Below are 22,126 nucleotides of genomic sequence, written 5' to 3'. Positions count from 1 at the left end.
TTTTGCCAGTGCTTATATTTCCTTTTGATCTTCTCAGTTTGGCAAGAATAACCTCCTTGACTGAATTTGGCAGCCAAATGGATATCCTCATGATTTTTCTCCTTTTCTGCATTGAAATATACATTTTGCCTGGGCTCCCAATTTTGCTGTTTTCAATAATTTCTTCTTTTTTTTTTCAGTCTCTTCATTTGGGAAATATTTTCCCTCCCCAAGTCTAGGATTTCAATATGGAATTCCTTGGTTGTGTTTTGTGTACATATGCATGAAATCTAATTGCATAGAGGTCACTGTTTTCCATCATGTCTACCACACTCAGATTCAAGCATCATGACCAAGTCTTCCAAGACGTACTTCTGGAATTTGGTTTCTTTATTGTGATGGATTATGAATGTATCCAGTTCGTTTGTGTATAATTAAAATATAACAGCATTTCCTCCTTTCGATACTTCCCCTACTGATGTTTATAACCTAAAACACGGCAGTCTCTTGTTTGGGTAATTGTGATGGAATTGTAGGAGAAGGGGTGGCAAAATCTGGGGGCAAAGTTAAAAGGGGGATCAGCCCAAAATCCCTACATAGCCAGAAGTTGAACTAAATCCAACTTCCCTTGAATTCTGTTGACCCTTGTCTAAATCCAAGCAGGTGCTAACTGTTAGTTGAGAAGATTCCTGTGCATAGGCATGAGTAGCAATAAATCAGTTTAACTGGACCTTCACATGTGGACCTGATGTTTTGCACCTGACAATAATCTAATTCACTTGTGGTTATGTAGAGTTTCTAGGCTGATCTGCCTTTCAGCTCCGCCCCCAGGTTCTGCCCCTCCTTTTCCTAAAGGAATGTGAACCTGGAGAAGTAGTGGAAGGGAGTCTTGGCAACACAGAACTTTCCCAGAGAGGAGGAAGTATATCAGAGAGAAGCCCAAATTATGAGACTGTGTGCAGTTCTGAGTTGGAAGGAGAGGGAGAGAGGTTCAGGGTAGCCACATCCTAGAATCCTTCAGGATGTATCTAATAGGTTAGAAGTATATAGCTTTAGTTTGGCAAGATTCTGTTCATTAGGTGTAAGCAAATAAAGGGCGGAACTCAATTGGATTTTGCCGTGTCATCTTGGGTTTGGATCTAACAGCGATTGATCAATTTTAATCCTAATATAACTAGAAGAGATTTAAAGTGCTTCCTAAATATAAGAAGGAAAGGGTCATCCTCACTTCTGGACTTAAGATACTTCAAAAAGTAGGGGTTTCCACTGAGAAGGCCCATCATACAGATCATGTCAACAGGCCCTCTCTGGATGTTTATATCAGCAAGGCAGATTCTATTTTATGAAGACATTGCCTGATATCATTTGGTACAATGCAATGATGGGCTTTAAAAAAACCATTACGAGCACTTGGAATTCTGTCCAGCAGCTAATGCAACAACTTCAAAATAGGTGGGATTCTATGCTAATGGGATTGACCCAACAGAAGCCTTGCCACCAGATTTTGAACTACCAGTAGCTTCTGAGTTGTCTCCAAAGGTAGCCCTACTAGGTAGACCAGAAAATCAACTCCACAGAAAGATTTGATCTATACTTTATTTAATTAAGCTTTTGAATCTTGATTGAATTATACCTCCTCTTTAGCTTTAGGGAGTCAGAGAAGTGTTTGCCCAATCTGCTTCTGAATATTATCTTGTTTTGCTGGCTTTAAAAAATGTTTCACCCCACCCCCCTTGCCTAGGTAATAGGCAGTTTCATCAGAGTCATTTCCCTTGCTCTTTACAATGAATCACCATCACTAGGGCATCCCAACTGCTGCAGTAACCAAAGCTGAGGAAAGACAAATATGAAGAATCCTCAGATCTTGCATTACTGTAGCTTCTTCAGGGGACCTTTACTCCTTGAAAAGTGAGTACCAGAACTGTGATTGACTCTGACTTAGAGGAATGAGCAGCTGAGGTCTCAGCAAAATGTCGATTAGAAAATAAAGTGAGAATTATTTTACATTAATGTATATTAGTTTTATCTTCCTTAAAAATCTTTAATATTGTATTTTTCTTTAAAAGAAAAAAAAAGATTCAGTAAGCTATCAATCACCTGAAGTTGACTGAGTCAGGCAGGAGAATCAGATGATAAATCATCCAAAGACAACCTAGATGGAGAACATATTGGGAACTCCAAAGTATCAGACAGAGGCACTCTGCTCCTCAAGAAACAGAGATGTTATATTTCTTAATTGAGGCATCCTTGGAGCCTACCTATGTTAGAATAACTGTTAACAGTCAGGCTCTTTGTTGGGAATAACCAAACCAAATTCACCTCTCTGCTCCTTCCTGTTTGCATTCTGAATCTTAGTTGTTTGACCCTGGGCTAACTGATTAACTTCCTTGGCAGCTGGTTCCCTGGGCTGCCGTAGACTGTGCTTATCCATGTTCTATTTTGGTTTTGGAGTGAGCTGCCTCAGAAAAAAACTTGCTCTCCCACATTGGTCGAGTGTATGTGTGTGTGAGAGAGAATGCAAAAATTCATCAGTTCTCTCCCTGCCATGTAAGTTAATTGCTTGCCATTCACTAGTAAACTATTTGTAAGTCAGTTTGGCATGTATGTGCTCAGCCTGAAACAAGACTGGGACTGATGTTATAAAAGTCTAATGGCATCAAGCGACTCAGTCTTGGTAGGATTTAGTCCGAGCTTGTTATGTCTCACTCTTCCTGACCACCTCCAGGCACTGATTCAGAACTTGTGTGACATCTCCATCTCAGCCTGGGATAGCTACGTATAATTGGCTGTCATTGGCATATTGGTGACACCCTGAGCCAGCAGATGATCTCTCTCAACAGCTGTATGTATATATTAAATAATACAGGAGAGAGGCTCAAACGATGGAAAACTCAACAAAGGAGGTCCCAAGGGCTCAATCCCCTTTCTTCCAGCACCCCCAATTAAATCAAGGAATTAAGGTAGGAGCAGAACCATTAAAATGTTGCCTTCAACTCCCTGCAGGCGATCCAGAAGGATACTGTGCTCCATATATTGATGCCCTAGAACTCTAGCATGTGTAACATGGAGCATTTTCTAATGTTGTTGATGTTGTTGATGTCTCCTCTCCAGCATTTAGGAGTCTACCTAGTTGGCATATTATGTCCAAAAGTTCCATGCCAATCAAACAAGTGACTACATACCCATCATGAACTCATTTCTCCATGTTTCTATTAAATCTCCTGTTACTAGAATTCAAAATAGTTGCATGCATACTAGTAGTCTTTTAAGATCTTTTTCAGAGACTGAGTAACCTGGTTTCCTGACTGTATTGTAAGATTTGCACATGAGTCTTAACTTGCTTGACATTGAGCTTCTGCCTGAGACACTTCATTGCTGGCTCCTTCATGCTTGTTCAACCAAAATAATTTTCTGCACTTGTTTAACAATGTATTTGTTTTACAATACGGAACACTTAACAGCATATGATTTCTGCTTAAATTGAAGCTGAAAGAAAGGAAGCTTGAAGAATAATCAAAGTGGGCTTGACTGTGATATCAGTTTGGTTCTAATAATGACAACACATTCCTGGGCTCATATGAACTGAAAAGGATTTTATTATTATGTATATTTATTTAACATATTTGGTACCTAGCTGGTGGATCCTGGCATAACTGTTACAAGTTTGCTTTTCTTTGCTGATAAGGCAAGGTATGTTTCTGTGATCTTAAATGTTATAACTAGGGTCTGAAAATGAGAGGGGGAAATGATTCCATAGAATTATTCTTGAGCATGATCTGCATAGTTTCAGAATCAAAATGTGTAAACAAGTATTACTATGTTTGTTCTTTCAGATATCAGAAAAGAAAGGAAAAGAAGGAAAAGCTGTATTTGGAGGTCCAGTTGTCAGCTCACTGTATCAAGAAGAAACCATCAGGTGAATTAGAGTGATATTTTTATGGTTTATGGCATTTTTCAGAATATTTGAAACAGGATACTTTTCATATTAGATTAGAAATAATGTAAAAGTATTTTCTAGGTATATAACTGTTTGAATCAGTAATTGTCTATATTGCTTGTACTAATTTATCCCTAATGTGAATTGTTTGGGTGTATCTGTGTGTATGATATGTCTATGCTTTTCAGTCTAATTCATTTAAAAGTTAAATTTTGTAGAAAGATTAATATTTGGGAGAAAATATTAAATACTGTGATGATTTTTAGTGCCCTTGTCCTTCACTTTTATTTATAAGCTGTATTCAGTGCTTTTTAATGGAATGTTCTAGCTTGGGTGTTGGCAACCCGCAGCCGCAGAGCCACATGCGGCTCTTTGATCCCTCTCCCGCTGCCACTGTGATCCCAGTCCAGGAGGGTATCCCACTTGGGTGCACGTGCGTGTGCGAGAGAGAGATGAGAGAGAGAAAAGGGGAGAAAAAGAGAGAAAGAAGTGAGAAAATGTTGGAGGAAGAGAATGAGACAGAGGAAAAAGAGAAACAATTGGGAGAGAGAGAGGGAGAGAGAAATGAGAGAGAGCTGGAGGGAGAGAATGAGAGAGGGAAAAGAGAGGGAAATGAGAGAGAGGGAGGGAGAAAGAGGAGGGAGAGAGAAAGAGATGAGAGGGAAGGAGAGAGAGAAAGAGAAATGAGAGAAAGAGATGAGAAAGATGAGAGAGAGGGAGAAAGAGAGATGAGAGAGGGAGAAAGAGGAGAGAAAGAGAGAGGGGGGGAAAGAAAGACACACACACACATACAGAGAGATACCTGTTTCCCATAGAAAATACCAGGAGCCACAAAACCTGGGTAGGCGTGGCTGGGAGGGGTCATGTGACTTGGTGGGAATGAGTGATGTCGAGTTGGCCACACCCACTCAGGTTTTGTGGGTCCTGGTGTTTTGTTTTCTATGGGAAACAGGTCCAAATAGCTCTTTGAGTGTTTAGGGTTGCAGACCCCTGTTCTAGCTGAAGCTATAGTCTTATATATCTAACTGGAAACCTGCCTGGAAAATCAGTTCAGAGTTCTGATGTAAGCACTGATAAAATTGTATGGTAATTCTTGATTAACCTCTTAACAAAAGTAAAGATTATGCTAAATGATACAGCTGGTCAAGACAAATTAAGGCAGTATAAATGTAAGGTTACTAATTGAGGTCAGTTTGTGAAATTAAAAGAAAAATGTGTGAAAATTAAATATGGAAGTTATGGTTAAATAAAGAAACTAAGAAACGGAAATATAGAGCAATGAAATAAGTATCATGTTTGTTCTGCTAAACATAATTGAAACGTTGAGCCAGCCATACAAGATAGACAAGACCCTAGAGAAAGACATTAATTCTTCTTTCATCTGCAACTTATATCCATGTTTATTTTTTCAATTTTGGAAATAAAACTCATATATTTGACAAAAATACTTCAAGGTTTGTTTGTACTTGGAAACAATCTGATTTAGATTGCACTTCTCCCTCTTCAGTTTCCTACTATATAGCTGATTTAATTCCAAACTTGCATATCAATGATAACCATGTATCAAGTCTCTGTTAATGTTGCTTTAAATAAATCTTGCCAATAAACAATGGATTCTCTTTGTGAAATACTGTTAGTCTATGATTTATACTGTTGGGTTTCCCTTGTTCTAGATTTCTCCATTTCTCCAGCTTTTGCATTTCAGTCATCTATCAGTTGTAGTAAAATACAGGTGGCTCTCGACTTATGACCACAACTGAGCCTAGAAATTTGTTGTAAGTCATTGTGGTCACCAAGCAGGTCACCCATGTTGGCTGCTTTGCTCAATGGCCACAATTCCAGCTTGTTGCGTTGCAGTCGTTAAACAATTATGTAGCAGTGCTGGGGGGGGGAGGGCTTGGGAGATCCAGTGCCCACAAGCACACAGAAAGTCAGTATGGACCAGAAAGCTCTGGTCAGCTAGCCATTTTATGAATGCATGAAATAAAGTATGTCTTTGGAAGAAGATTTTAAATAGAAAAATGATATAAAAATGATTTTCTGTTTGATCCTGTTCTTCACATTTGAAGCAAAATTAAGAAACATAATCCTGTATTTAGTTTCTTTCATTATCTAGCATAAGAATTATGTAAATCGTATTTGTTTACTTTTTAACACAAAAGAAATTTGGAGAGTATCATTTCTCAGATAACTACAAGCTCTTGTAGAATTTCTTTAAAGTTTGATTATTGAAGAAACGGAAATGTCTATAACATTTAAATGTGTGGTTTCTTTTTAAATAAAATATGGAGTTGTCCTTTCTATAGACATTAAGAACATCCAGTTTTAGACAAATAGGTACAAGAGATTATGTAATTACTATATTGTCTCGTAAGCAATTCCTATGCAAACAGCAAATGTTATATAATGGCTTCTTAATCCTATTAAATTACAACAGGAATATGCTTCCTCACATTTAGCCTCTTTACCTTTTGATTATCTTTTCTTAGAAATATATTTCAGTTTGCTCCATGAAAACAGATCTCCTGGACTAATGGATTATTTTTTAATAGAAGTCTTATAATTTTAGACTGAGGAAAGCACATTCTTCCTGCAAGGAAGCATTGATCTCCATCTTATCCATGGCTGACTTAACTAGGAAGAATAAAAACTGAGCAACCAGATCATACCTCTCATATTCTATTCAAATCCTCAAGAAGTAAATAGAAAAATATGAAAATAATTCAAAATGCAAACAATTTCTGTCTACATCAAGTCATTTCAGATAAATATGGTTCCTTGAATCCAGATAAAAAGGGTGAAAGTTGAAAGTCAACAAATTTTGTACTACAGACTCCTGTCCTCCAACCTCCAGTTTTATCTAGCAGGCTTGATAGTTCCTATTATATTTTTCACTCTGATGCCATTAATTTATCAGAATGTTATTAATCCCATTAACCCAAGCAGCCATCTGGCCAACTCTTTGGGCTAGACCAGCCTAGTAGAGAAATAGAAAGATTGATGGCTCTAGAATTGATTATTTGATCTGAGAGATAAATGAACAATTTTGACAGAAAGTACCAGAGGTCAGTATACATGGGCATGTATGTACTGTAGTCCTAAAAAAAAAATTAAGAACAGCTTTCCTTACATAGTTTATACATTTTCCCTAAATAAGTAATTCAGAAATTATTCAATCTCAAGTTCTTGTAAGGAATGTTAATTATTAAATTGGCAGAAATAAACATGGAGCCATACTATGGATATCATTGGGTTTCTCCTAGCATTAATTTTGTACTCATGTAAAAATGAATCTGTTCCTTGAAACATCAGAGAGAGACTCACTAACTCTGTGAGCGTGGAAATGTTTTCATATAAAAGAGCAAGGAAATTATTTATTTATCCTGCCTTTATGATTTTATGATTTATGTTCGTGTTTAACGAATAACTGTGTGGTGAACATACCTAATACTCCTTTTCCCTCCAGTTTCCGCACAAAACAATTCTGTGAGATGACTTGGGCTGAGATGAAGAATGCTTGTCCTTTAAAAACAAATGAGAGCAGAAATTATGTGACTAGTATCATTTAGTACATTTCGCTAACATTTAAAATACTACATTACATTCGTTACCAATTGTACCAATCAGCTTTCCAAATCATTACAATTTATTATCCAAGCATTGATTAAAATAAAATTTTCCAGTTACCAAGGTACAGCTTGAAATCCAATGAGGCAATGGGTTGCTAGTGGCGGTGGCATAATTTTCTTCAAGGAACGTACAGCGAGGCCCTTTATTTGCATTCTCATTTTCTAACAGGCATAGAGCATACTTGTATTTTGTCCAGGTAAACTAGAATATTGCTAAGCTAAATTCCCTTACACTGAAAGAAAAACAAAAGTATGTTGCTTTGAGTGAAGGGGTGTATGTGGTTTTTCACAGGTTCCTGCATTACTAATCTTGCGTGTAGTGTATACTTTTTTTCATGCGTGGGCAATTGGGTAACACATGTCTCATTAGGTTCTGGTTATTCTCTGAGGAGAGCACAGAAGTGTACAGGCAAGTGGGCATCACGCCCTCTCTAGGGAAGCAGACTGTTCAGAATAAACTTGAGTTATGGATTTATTCAGCCTATAAAACCTCAGCTGGCATAAATAATGGAGAAAGCAAAGGTTTGTCTGCAGTGCATACCTCAGGGACACATGCTTGCTTCTCTCCCTCCACCGCCTTTTCTTATGAAAATGATCCCAGTTGCACTGATAGATAATAACAACACCAAGCAATTAAAAGCTATGGGTGGCTGGAGAGAGGAAAAAGGGTTCAGTTAATGAGCTTTTCCTCTTCCTGTACCCAAGAGAGCCTCAGAAGTGATGGGGCGATTAAACGAAGAGATAATTAGAGATTATGAGAGGATGGGCCCTATGAGGTGTAAGAGGGCCTTGACATAAACAGTATCTGTTGCAACTGTGTCTTGGCTTCCATCTCTTGCTTCAGTAGCACAATGACAAGCAGACAGGAAAGACCACCTGTTTGTGGCACATGGTAGTCTTTCTGTAACAGTTAGATGATTTCAGAAAAATAAGAAGAAATAGTAATGGAACACAGCCATCTTATCAGCTGGCTGTTTAGTTTCAAAGCTGACAAAGAAGATTTATGAATTATTTCCACTACTGGACAGTGCTGCAGCTCTCAACAATATTTTTTTCCTTTTTAAAAAAAAGATGCTTGCTGAAGATTCCCTAGGTAATACAGCATATGATAAGACATTTGAGGTTTTCATTCAGAAAAGATGTACTTGTTGGAGATAAGGGGGAATTTCTTTTTTATTATTTTCTGTTTTAGGATATTTTTTTTCTTTTTACACATTTTTGTTTTCTTAAAATATTTTTAATTAGGTTTTTATATCATTTATGTAATATAATCCTTAATAAAACTATTGGAAAAGAATGGAATTAAGGAACAAAAGTCAACATATGTTCTCTTCTACTGAAACCTTCCTCATAGTCGTATCTTAGTGACTCAAAATAAGGATTCTTAACATGGGACCCTGATTTCAAAATTTTCCAGTTTCAGAATGGTTGACACTGATTTTTTCAAAACATTCAGCTCAGTTGAAGACAAAGATTGAGACCTCTAAGTGAATTTTTACTATGTCTTTTGTTTTGTCATTTCCCTGTAGCCTATGTACTTACATATGCATGCACATGTTGTTTATACTTTCTGGAATTTGATCATATTTTATGTTTCCACCGTCTTTTGTGTCTCTGTGTAGGTTTCATTTTTAATTATGAGAGATAGATAAATAATTTTATAAACACACAATAAGATCATAATGTTAAAAATGAGATAACATTTAAACCATTTCTTATAAATAATCTTAAAGTAGCCTAGAACAAAAGTTTGAAAACAGATTATAATGTGATGTAACTGAATGTACAATAAACAGATCTTATAGCTCAACTACAGTAAATCTCTATCACCACCAAATAACTGTTTTGTAAGTGGCTACAATTAATAAGCCAATTATCATTGTCTCTACTTTCAGCATTTCATCCCTCTCTGGCACTGTTCAAAATTCTACGCTCCTAAGACATGCTAGCCACAATGTACAAAACTGATATTAACCTTATTGTTAGCAGGAAATGTTGCATATGGCATTTGTACGATTAAGGCTGTTAACATATTCTACGCCTTCTAGACTTACTGAAAAGTGTTAAATGAAAGCTGAAATCTACCAAAACCATGTTGGTAGCTGAAATCTACCAATAGCAGAGGTCAAACTCAGCCTCATCTAGTGGTAACTATGCCATATAGAACATTGGAACTTCGAATGTAAGAGGAATAAATGGTAAAGAGCATGAATGAACAAATGAAATAAAAATCAGTATATTGTTGTCTATGAAACTAATGGGAAAGTTGTAATGTTTATGTTTGTTTTATGTTTTATTTGATTTGTATACCGCCCTACTCCCGAAGGACTCAGGGCGGTGAACAGCCAAGCAATAAGATACATAAATACAAAAATTTAAAAAACCAGTTAAAATCGAATTAAATCATTTTTTGGCCCAGACAAATTAAAACACCCCAATAATTTAAGAACGGATTTAAAATTTATATATTAAAAGAGGGAGGAGATTAGGCCAAGCCTGCTTGATGGAATAAAAGAGTCTTCACAGCGCGGCGGAAGGTGCGCAGATCCGGGATCCTCCGTATCTCTGGGGGGAGCTCATTCCAGACGGTAGGTGCCCCCACAGAGAAGGCTCTCCCCCTAGGGGTCGCCAGCCGACATTGTTTGGCTGACGGCACCCGGAGGAGTCCCTCTCTATGAGAGCGTACTGGCCGGTGGGAGGCTATTGGTGGTAGTAGGCGGTCCCGTAAATAACCAGGTCCTAAGCCATGGAGCGCTTTAAAGGTGGTAACCAAAACCTTGAAGCGCACCCGGAAGACCAGTAATGAATCTGAAAGAACTTTTAGAATTGAGCTAATGAATATATTCAGGGTAATAAAAATGTAGAGTTAACTGTGGATAAAAAGGATAAAATTATATGTCAAATTGTTTCAATTAGTATCTAGATAATTGTATGTACAGGTCTATAGATGGATGATCATTACATGGTTTATATGCTGTGCCCCTGTGAATGATGACTGTGAATAAAATTATAGATGATTTGGGGGAGGGGGATGAAACATTCTGAATGAACAGCCTAACATGAATGTTACTCAGTTAGGTGGCATGAATGGATAGATGAGAATGAGAGAATGCAGAAAAGTAACTATGCCATTACAAGAGTTGAGTATAAAAAACTATAGTGAATATTTTGCTAATATATTATTTAAACATAGGTCTATTAATTCATACATAAACAACACCCACACCCACGACAAAGGAATGAATATTACTGTAAAAAGATCTAATTGTTTAAAGTAATGAAATATGTCGTTAGTGAAACACAAGAGAGGAGTGATTCAGAATGTGAAACAAACTATTTGGTAGTATTAAGAGTTTTCTTGATTAGGAAAAAAGGACATGAAAGAAAGGAAATGTGAAATAAATGAGGTGTAAAGAGAGTGCTTCTGTCCATTTTGTGGAAGTGAATGCAGTGGGAAATAAGGTACTTAAATATGTATAGCAAAACAAGAAGACTTACTGTAATGTTAAGTATGTACGGATGGGAATTAAATACAAAATGTTTTATTAGTACAAAAGATGTAAACTGAGGTGAGAGAAAAGCCATGAAGATCAGATCACTAAAGAAAGAGTGAACACAGTGAGAAGGCAGGACCAAATATGCCATGATTGGATGGAGTTGAGGGATCTTTTGCAGAGTTGAGTATAAAGAACAAAAGCCAGTATATGAACATGGTAAGGACAACTGTGTTGATATAGTTTCAGTTATGTTTCTTTTTTCTTTTCTCATCTCATGCCTCAAGTTTTTCTACAGTAGATGCCAAGTATTTGAAATCCTTCAGAGATAAATAATCCACTGTTTGGCAAAAGACATAGTTCAGGCAGAGAACCTGGAGTAAATGGCTCTTTGCTAGATAGGCCTGTGGATAGAGAATTTATCTTTTGGTTTGTTTGTTTGTTTGTTTTGCTTGCAGTCCTTAAGGAAAGATAGTTGGTTCCTTCATGCTAAGAACCCAGATTTGCTGAAGAGAGGAGTGGTGAGGAGGAGGTTTATATTAGATATGTTGGCATCACATTTGAAAGATGGTGAATAGATTTCCCAAATAACTACATTAATTGAATTTTTTTGTTTTAAAATTTGAATTATGAGAAATGCATAATGGTTTTTTTCCTAAATGAAACTGATTTATAGCTTACAGTTCTTTGAGGGTTAGTTTGCAGTATATTATTTAAGTGTTCTGTGATGCAGGATGTCTACAATATTTGCCAAAAACACTGAAAGTTTAAAATAATCAGTAACAGTAAAATGATTGAACTAATGAAAAAGCTGGCTTCTCATGTTTGTGTAGTTTGCATTTCTTGCTTGGTAACAGAAAATATACCCCTTTTTATTTCTTCTTAGGGAGGAAGATAAGAACATATTTGACTATTGCAGAGAAAACAACATTGACCATGTAACCAAAGCCATCCGATCAAAAAAAGTCGACGTGAACGCAAAAGATGACAAGGTATTGGGCCAGGGTGGGTTTAGTCACTAAGTCTGATATATGAGATTAATGTCTTTTAAAATCTTCCTTGAAGCTGCTGTATCTCTGTCCCAGTTTGGCCAGACACCTATGCAGATATAATTGTCCAGCTTTATCTATATATTTTATTTATATATCTTATTTTACTATTGTAACATTATGCAGCTTCTTAAAAATAAATCCATAATACATGATTGGATTTTGTCTTTCGAAATTGAGAATAGTTACAATTTACCTAATATACCTAATATTTTTTACCTAATATATTTTGATATGTAGTACAGAAAAGCCAAGTACCATTGTGCTTCCTCTTATTGACATAAAACATAATCCACCTGAATGTGGGTGTTTCCTACTTTGTTTGCATTGGTTGGTTATGCTAACCAGAATGGATGCCATTCATGTGAACATTCATATGTGAACATTCATATGTGAACCTTCTGGATTATTCCCCCCCACACCACCCTTATCTACCTGGTTAGCCATTTTAACTATATTTCATTTTAGATACATATCATGTAAGCTAAGTTATAGCAATGGTGGAATTAATACACTGTTTTCTGGTATAAGGAATTTAAGTTTAGGATTTTGTGACAGTCCCAGATCTGCCTTTGGGGATAACATACCTTCAATTTGGTTTTTACTTCAGAATATAAGAAGGTTTGGATAGGGAAGGAGGGAGTAGAGTTATTCTAAGAAAGCAGGGTAAGGCTTGATATCACTCCATCATTCCCCTTCTACCAGACCCATTAAGATGATCCGCTCCAGGGAATAATATAATCTGATAGGTTCTTGAATCCTCTGGGGAACTCCAGAGTTAAAGAGGCCTCCATAATCTATTGAATTGGGAAAGAAAAAGAACATTTACGATCAATTTTTCAGTAGCCCAGTATAGTTATGTGAAGCCTGGCTTCATTCTGAGGTGCTCTGAACAATGTTGTAAAGTAGGACAACGACCAGAGCACTAGACCAGCATGGGATTTATCATATACAATATAGGTTTTACCATATAACTTGCTAAACATTAGTGAGCGATATGCCTATCTGGCAGCCTTTATTATATTGTAACCTACACGGCTTCATCAGATAACTAGCAACACTTCTATAGGATAGCTAAAGGCTCACTATCATTAGTTCTAGAAAATCTGAATGCTGAAGCTCTTAAAGTAAATTCAAGTACATTAATGTCAATGCTACTTTTCTTGTAATTTATACTGAAGTATGTGTTGCATTATCTGATCTACTCATATAGGATCAGTTTTGTCTGAGGATGGAGATAGGGTGCAGTTATCTGTCCTATTATATGGTCTCTTGACCCTTCCCATTTTGGCTTATTCATACTAACTGAAAAAAGTTGAATACAGGTAGTCCTCGACTTATGACCACAATTGAGCAAAAATTCTGTTGCTAAGTGAGACAATGATTGAGTTTTGCCCCATTTTATGACCTTCTTTTGAGCACATCATTGCAGTTAAATGAGTAACATGATTGTTAAGTGCATCTGGCTTCCCCATTGACTTTGCTTGTCCAAAGGTCACATGACACTGCAACCATCATAAATATGAACCAGTTGCCAAGCATCCGAATTTTGATCAATGACCGTTGGGATGCTGCAAAGGTCGTAAGTGTGAAAGCCGGTCATAAGTCCCTATTTTTAATGCCATTGTAACTTTGAATGGTCACTAAATGAATGATTGTAAGTCAAGGATAGGTGTGTATGTAATTGGTGCCACCTTTAAAGGAAGTAACAATTTGTCATTTCTCAAAAAACACTCTCTGGATCCAGATTACTCCAACCAGCACATGTCATAATTAGCCTTTTTTGTGGCAAAGTGTTTTTAAGGTGATGTATGTAACCACAAGTGTCCGTGTATCAATCCTTTTCAATAAAGGTTGAAAATGAGACAGAATATGCTATTGTTACCTTAATAGATGACCTCTGGAAGGAAAGAAAAAGATCTCCGGGTTTTTTTATACCACTGAATTTACTCCTGAACCATTTTCATTAAGTAGCAGTATCATATATTACAGTAGCTCAGCTTCTACTTAATATTAATCTCAGTCATCCTTTGAGGGATTAGCTGCACTACTTGTTGTTAGTTGCGAAGTCTTGTCCAACCCATCACAACTCCATGGACAATGTTCCTCCAGGCCTTTCTGTCCTCTACCATCCTCTGGAGTCCATTTAAGCTCACGCCTACTGCTTCAATAACTCCATCCACCCACCTCGTTCTGTCGTCCCGTTCTTCTTTTGCCCTCAATCTTTTCCAGCATTAGGCTTTTCTCCAATGAGAACCTGTACTACTTGTAGATAAGACTTCTGCCACTCTTGCATGTTCAAAGTGGGAATGAGAAGGTAAGTGTACAAAGTACTGAACACATCCTGGAGGCAGGGTAGTGGCAGACTTGATCATTTGACCTGGCCATCTTAAATAATTACTATCATGTCTCTAGGCCTCTCTTTCTAGGAAGGCAGAAGAGGAGGTGATGTTATGGAGCAGTTACAGAGAGCTCTGTTTAAAGAAGTTGTCTAAATCTCTTACACGTGGGATTCAGATCTAGACAGAAAACTGTATTGGCTGTTATTGTGGATTACTTGTGGAGGCACCTAGACCTTGTCTGGTCTTGTTGATTATCACAGTGACGGTCTGTCTTATCAATCATGATTACCTTTTAAACTGTTTGGGAGGGTTGAGGACTTCATTTGTTTGTTTGTTTGTTTGTTTGATTTATATGCTGCCCTTCTCCAGAGACTCAGGGCGGCTTACAATGCGTTAAGCAATAGCCTTCATACTTTTTGTATATACCTGCCTAGTAGGGCTTTCGGGGGGCCCCCTGAGCGGTGTTATTTTTTATACAAAGTCAGCTATTCTGCAGTGAGCAGTTCCAATTCATGTTGGTGAGGAAGGAAAAGTCATGCCCTTGAGCACTAAAATAGACAGCTGGTGTTCTTAACTTTAGTAGGAATTCAGTAATCATCAGAGCTACATAATCAACAATGAAGTAAGAGTCTAGAGCCGTTATGGCGAACCTAAGGCACACTTGGTGGCATGCAGAGCCCTCTCTGTGGATACGTGTTGCTGCACCCTGAGACATTGGCCCAATCTAGCCGTGGCCAACAGCAAGCTCGCTAACATGAGGGCTGGCGGGATAGGAATGGGATCTGGGAAGAGGATACTATGGAAAGGAGGAGCGAGCACAAACTGCTGCTGAGGAGCGAGCACGAACTGCGGCGGCAGCTCCCTTCTCCTCACGCAACCCCCTGGCCATCTGTTGCGGGGCCGGGAGGGCATGCACAAGTGGGGATATTCTCCTCAAGCAAGTGGCCGGTCTTGGGCAAAGTGCAGCGAAAGTGCGTGCGATAGGCAAGTTTACAGCTGATGGGCAAACGTCTTTGGCGAAGGTGCTTCAGCTTTTTCCGAGCCTGATCCCCGGGGTGAGGGTGTGAGGTTCGGTGCGGCCAGCCCCCTTTTACTCCTCTAGTTGAGCGGTGCTGCTGGCGGCGTTGAAGTGTGAAGGCTGGTCGTGGAATCGGAATCGGCTGGGTGCAGGAACCAACGTCGTCCGTGGTCCTGGCGCACTGCTTGCTTGCATGTGCCAGCCTTACCGTCTGACAAATCCTTCAACTGAGCAAGGAAGCATTGCGGGGCCAGGCCCTTCACACTCACATAAATAAAATGCTTTTTGAGGAAAATATATTACCATCCAAAGGTTATTCCATCATGAAATAAAGATTAGTTTTTTAATTATGTAGAATAAGGCTGTATATGTTTAATTTTTTTGGTAAATAAATTCCATTAATCCATTCACAATGTCATGCTCTTCCAGAGGTTTTTGTAAGATTATTGGGCAGTTTCTCTGCCTACAAGATATTATCACAGATGCTTGGTTTACTTTTGCAGTTCTCAAAACTGAATCATGCCTCTTCTTCACAGCAAAAATGTTATAACATGAACAGAGTTGAAAAAAAGACCTTAATCCTATTGTTCTACAAACCTATGAATACAGAATCAACCCCTTCAGTGCTAAGTTTCAAGAAGTTCAGTGAACAGAATCGAAACAATATTTTTCTGATTGTTTGGAGTGGAATAGATCTGCACAAGAAGAAAGTGAAACTAAGTCTGAGGAGGAAGGGGCAAGCAGACAAGCAGTACAAAATGAAAGTGAAACTTTCTGAGCACAATACTGCACAGCCACAGACAGACAAGTCTTTGGATCTTTTTGTGTGTATGACCTGAGGTTTTTCACATTCTTTCCTTGGAGGAAAAAACCTATAATGGCAGCAGGCCGTAAAAGAGACCCAGTTTGGCAATATTTTAATGAAGTTCCTTTACCTATCAGTAAGGCAGGCATGCGTGCAAACTGCAAACACTGCAACAAAGAAATGCAAGGCCTGGTGGCCCGAATGAGGCAACATCATGAGAAGTGCTGTGATGAAGATGACCAAAGAAACACATTTGAACAGGCAGGATCTTCAGGTTGGTAAACATTTTTATTGAATCATATTTCTAAAGACTGCCTTGAACTGTCATGTTTGAGCAAAATTATATTTCTTATTATTACAGCATGTTACTGTCATTTGGTACAGTTATGAAGAAAAGCAAATATTCCTTTTGGGGCAGTGCTGTGTACAATAAGCAGAAATTGTATAAACAATAAAATAACAGCATTGACTTTTTGTTTAGGGGAATTCATGGATTCTGGAAACTATCCACCTTCAAGATCACCATCCTCCTGTTCTACAGTTTCAGAGTTATCCATCCAGGATAGTGCTTCATTAGCATCATCATCATCAGACACCCACAGCCACATATCACTATCACCTAAAAGAAAGAAAAAACCCTTCCCTCCTGGAACCACCATAGATAAATTTGTGATAAAAACTAGCAGATTAGAAAAAGAGTTAATTGATGAAAAAATTGCCCAGTTTGTTTATGCAACGAACTCTTCTTTCTGTCTGACTGAGAACCCACATTTCATTAATATGGTTCAGTCACTGAGACCAGGATACAGTCCACCCAGCAGAGCAGATGTTGCAGGGAAACTGCTGGATAAAGTGTATGACAGAGAAATGGAGCAATGTGCAACAGCTCTGGAGGGTAGAATTGTTAACCTAAGTATTGATGGGTGGAGTAATGTCCACAATGATCCTATTGTATGTGCTTGTATAACAACAGAAGAAGGGAAAGTCTTCCTTGCACAAACAATTGATACATCAGGAAATGCACACACAGCATAATACTTACAAGAAGTTGCAGTAAAAGCTATAATAACATGTGAACAAAAATTCAAATGTCTAGTACGCAGTTTGGTCACAGACAATGCTGCAAATGTATCCAAGATGAGAAGAAATTTAGAAGAGCAGGAAGGGAATACAAAGCTAATAACATATGGTTGCAGTGCTCATTTGCTGCACCTCTTAGCCAAAGACTTAAGTGTTCCAGAAATAAAGACTAATGTTGTTGAAATTGCTAAATACTTCCGTAATAATCATTTTGCTGCAGCAGCAGCTCTGAAAAGGATGGGTGGAACCAAGCTAACGCTCCCACAAGATGTTAGATGGAACTCTGTGGTGGACTGTTTTGAGCAGTATATCAAGAACTGGCCTATTCTGATGACAGTTTGTGAAGAAAATCGAGATAAAATAGATGGCACTGTCACGGCCAAAATCCTCAACACTGGGCTTAAGAGAAATGTTAAACATATGCTGAGCATCCTGAAACCCATCTTTGAAGCTTTAAACAAAAATAGCTGTTTTATTGCTGATGCTGTTGAAATTTGGAAGGAACTGAGTGAACACTTAAAAGCAGAACTACACATGGACAGAATTAAATTACAAGCATTAAAAAAACGAATGGGACAAGTACTGTCTCCAGCTCATTTTTTGGCAAATATTGTCAATATCCAGTATCAGGGTCAAAACTTAAGTGCTGAGGAAGAGGAGTTAGCTATGACATGGGTATCTAGCAATCATCCATCTGTAATGCCAACTATAATAAACTTCAAAGCTAAGGGGGAACCATTCAAGAAATATATGTTTGCTGAAGATATTTTAAAGAAAGTCACACCAGTGAACTGGTGAAAGTCACTTAAGCACTTGGATTTAGAGACTGTTCAAGTAATGATTTCACTTTTAACAGCAGTAGCTTCTTCTGCAGGCGTTGAAAGAATATTCTCTTCCTTTGGACTCATTCATTCTAAATTGAGAAATCGTTTGGGACCCAATAAAGCAGGAAAGCTTGTTTTTCTTTTCCAAATTATGAACAAAGAAGAAGACGAGTGAGCTACAGAGGACAGTATTTAAGTTTTTCATGTGTAGGCTGGGCTGACAGTCTAAGTTTCTTAAAATATATATTTTTTGTTTAGCTAAATTAGTTAACAAATACGGATGTTTGTTTAAGCAAATAACATATGCTGTAATGTTATTGTTTCAGTTGAATAAATCTATTTAAATTGTTATTATTAAGATAATGATTATTTTTCTCCTTCCTAAGTACAACAGAAAAGTTGTCCAAATATGAATGATTAACCTATTAAACGGGGGATAAAAAAACTAATATGAAAAGTTGTTATTCTAAAAATCTTCATTTACTTGCATATTAAAGTTATACCTTAAGAATTAGTCTTTATGTAGAAAACTATGATTTAAATCAAGCCTTACTGACTAGTGATTTAAATTGTGATTTAAATCAGTTTGCTTTAAATCAAATCCACTCTGGTGGAAAGTAGTTGGGGGGAGGGGAGGAGCAGGAGCAAACACTGTTCGCATCAAGAATACAAGTTTCTGGGACCCTGACTCTGCAAAAGAGGATCTTTTAATCCTCTACGTGATATTATAGCACCCAGGAGCGTCCATTCTTGGCATGAAAAGCATTTCCCAGCCAACTCTCCTCTCCCTTCCTCAAAGGTAAAGAAACAGAGAAACAAGAGAGGAGACAGATGTTTGCAAGGTAAGTGAGTCCTTGTGGCAGGAAGGGGGGGAGAAGCATGAAATATCTTAGTGGGTTGGGGAGGCCTTGAGGGCCTGTTCTATCACTAGCCCCATCCCACCCCCCCATGGCCTTCCCCCCACCCCCCCGAGATACTTCATGTGCACATTGATATTCTTGAATTGTGAACTCTTAGGAAAGTATCCCCTCCTTGTGTGTTGCAAACAGCTATTTCCAGTGCGGAAAACAGGAGAAAGCAAGTGGGGAAAAATATTTGCTATATTTCCAATCTGAATTAGACCATGGCAGGGTCCCTACAGAAGAGCCCTTTTAAGGATTTTTTTTTTTAATTTGATTTATATGCCGCCCTTCTCCGGAGACTCAGGGCGGCTTACAATGCATTAAGCAATAGCCTTCATCCTTTTGTATATTTATACAAAGTCAGCTTATTGCCCCCACAAACTGGGTCCTCAATTTATCTACCTTAGAAAGGATGGAAGGCTGAGTCAACCTTGAGCCTGGTAAGATTCGAACTTACAGTAATTGCAGACAGCTGGTGTTAATCACAATGCTATTAGTCTGCTGAGCCACCAGGCCCTTAGGATTATGTATTAGTAGAAAAGCAATTAACTTACCTCTGTTCTTAAATGCTAAAGCTGTTGCACCTAAAAAACAGAGGAACTCTGATCACCTATCAGAACCATTGTTTTGACAGTTTTTCTGTACTGTAGTCTGTGGACGCCCCCATGAAATGCAAGCATGGGATAAACTGAGCCTGGTTTGTTCTCAGTCTTTTAAGTGGCCACGGGCGGCGTTACTATGCGGCGGCGGCGGCTTGGAGGTGCCCTTCATCCCCTCGCCCCTCACGGATCTCTGGGACGCTCTCTGGACGTTTTTCGGGGGTCCTGGAGGCGCCATGGGGAGCCCAGGGTGCCGGTTACGAGCCGGCCGTGGCGGTGGTGGCGGCGGCGCCGGCGGAAGGCAATGGCAGCCACGGATCATCCAGCTGTGGAAAGAACTTGTAGCAGGTGGATGGGGGAATACGGACAGCCTTGCCTTGCCCTCAGGATTACCATCTGCTCTTTTTTGAGCCTTGACCCCTGTTATCCGGGGTTTGTTTGTCATCAGAGCTGAGACTGGGGATTTGGGGAGTTTTGGGACAGGAGAGGCGGGAGGCTGACCAGGGCTCTATTGGTCGCCTCGGGTGGCTTCTCTCCCCCCTCTTCTTCCCTCAGGTATGTGTGGGTGTTGGCCTTTGATGGCCACCCACCCTGGACTTGGACTGGGTTTTTTTTTGTCTGCTATCCCTACTTTCGCCCCAGAGAAGAACTTGTGCCTGTGGGATTATCAACATTGTTTTTAATAACTTTACAAATTGCTGGCTTCTTGTGCGACCCCAAACTGGAGGAGAACTGGGCAAAATGGTGTGCAGGTGCTGAGGGGGCTGTTTGTCATCCGCCAGATGAAAGGATGGACTATTGTGACTTTATTGTCGGTGTCATCTGCCCCAGTCACTGTGAGAGGGTGACTGGGATAATTATCCTCCAGACGTGGGGGGATGTCACTGGCCCCTTTCACTGTCGTGAGAGGGCAGTGAACCAGCTCCTGATATGAAGATCTACTTTGACCCAGTATTATTGGACGATCTGGTGAAGCCCTGACCAGTTGACTCTCCATCTCTGTTTTTGTGCGATGTTTACGGCTGCTGACCTGCTTGCGCTGCGAGACTCCCCCCTCTTGCAGGTTTGGCCCTCCTCACTATCGAGGGCCTACCTTGATGACGGATTTTGGAATCCCGAGAGGTGGCATGCGGCGAGGAGGGGGTTGTGGGGTTTTTTAGGGAAATTTTTAGATAAGGTTTTAAAGGTTTCTGGGAGGGGGGTGGGTTTGGGGGAGAACCTGTTGGGGAGGAGGCCAGAGCCGGCTGAAGAGCACGGCACTAGAGATGCGGGAACCGGGGTCAAGGTGGGGGTTAGAGCTTGTGTTATGGATGGTCATTACATCAGTACTGTGGGTGGGAGGGGCAGATATGGCGGGAGCAGGGGGCCACATCAGGTTGTGGGAGCACGCGCCCGCTGGCTCCAAGCGGTGGCGCGCTCCGGCCTCCAATGCTCCTCTCGTTCCCCAGGTTGCACAGACCCTCAGGCCCTGGGCCTTCGGCTGATGCTGTGCAACGCCCGGTCCGTGGTAAATAAAGCCCCCCTCATTTGTGATCTTGTTCAGGAGGGGGGAGCGGACCTGGCGGGTATTACGGAGACCTGGTTGGGCCAGGAGGGGGGGGTTCCCCTCGTTGAGATGTGCCCACCCGGTTTCCGCGCATTCCATCAGCCGAGGACACAGGGGAGGGGTGGCGGGGTGGCGGTTGTCATTAGAGAAGGTCTTGGTCTGAGGGAGGTCACTGTTCCTCAGACGGCTGGTTGTGAGTCCCTCCTTGTGAAGTGGGGTCATGGGGTGCAGATGGGTGTGCTGGTTACGTACCTGGCTCCCTGCCACGTGACGGCAGCCCTGCCCGAGCTGCTCAACGTTATAGCCGCGGTGGCGGTTGACACCCCCAGGCTTATGGTCATGGGGGATTTTAACCTGCCATCCGTCGGTGAGGCGTCTGAGGTGGCTCGGGAGTTCATGGCTTCCATGACGGCCATGGACCTGACCCAGTTAGTTCATGGCCCTACTCACACGGGGGGAAACACGCTAGACCTGGTTTTTGTCTCTGGTCAGTGGTTGAGTGATCTTGAGATAGGGGATATAGTGATCGAGCCCTTGTCATGGTCAGATCACTCCCTCCTTCGCTTTGACCTTCGAACCGCCGCACCCCGCCGCAGGGAGGCGGAACCACTGAGGTGGTACCGCCCCAGGCGCCTGATGGATCCTGATAGGTTCCAGACGGAGCTTGGGCCATTTCCTGAGGCTCTGGCACACGGCTCGACTGAGGAGCTGGTGGCCGCCTGGGATAGGGCGGCCGCTGGAGCTTTGGATCGGGTCGTGCCTTTGCGGCCTCTGACCCGGCGTCGATCTCGCCTGGCTCCTTGGTTCACTGAGGAGCTGAGGGAGATGAAGCGCCGGAAAAGACGCCTGGAGAGTGGTTGGAGGGCCAGCCATTCTGAATCTGACCGAACACTGGTAAGGTCTCATATTAGGACCTACCTGG

General features: G+C 40.2%; 1 protein-coding gene across 1 annotated transcript in view; it reads left to right on the top strand.

Annotated features, from left to right (window-relative positions):
- The window catches only part of ACBD6 (acyl-CoA binding domain containing 6), a 123,310-nt gene that overhangs the window by 26,227 nt on the left and 74,957 nt on the right, over window positions 1-22,126 (top strand). Inside the window, 2 exon segments of the mRNA XM_070939264.1 lie at window positions 3,813-3,895; window positions 11,926-12,031. Coding sequence (XP_070795365.1) covers window positions 3,813-3,895; window positions 11,926-12,031 — 189 coding nt within the window.

The sequence above is a fragment of the Pituophis catenifer genome, unplaced genomic scaffold (genome assembly GCF_029215685.1).
Source record: "Pituophis catenifer annectens isolate HBS135680 unplaced genomic scaffold, rPitCat1.0.hap2 SCAF_3, whole genome shotgun sequence".
NCBI lineage: Eukaryota > Metazoa > Chordata > Lepidosauria > Squamata > Colubridae > Pituophis > Pituophis catenifer.
Note: the sequence above shows the minus strand (reverse complement) of the source record. Positions and strands in the feature narration are given on the sequence as shown.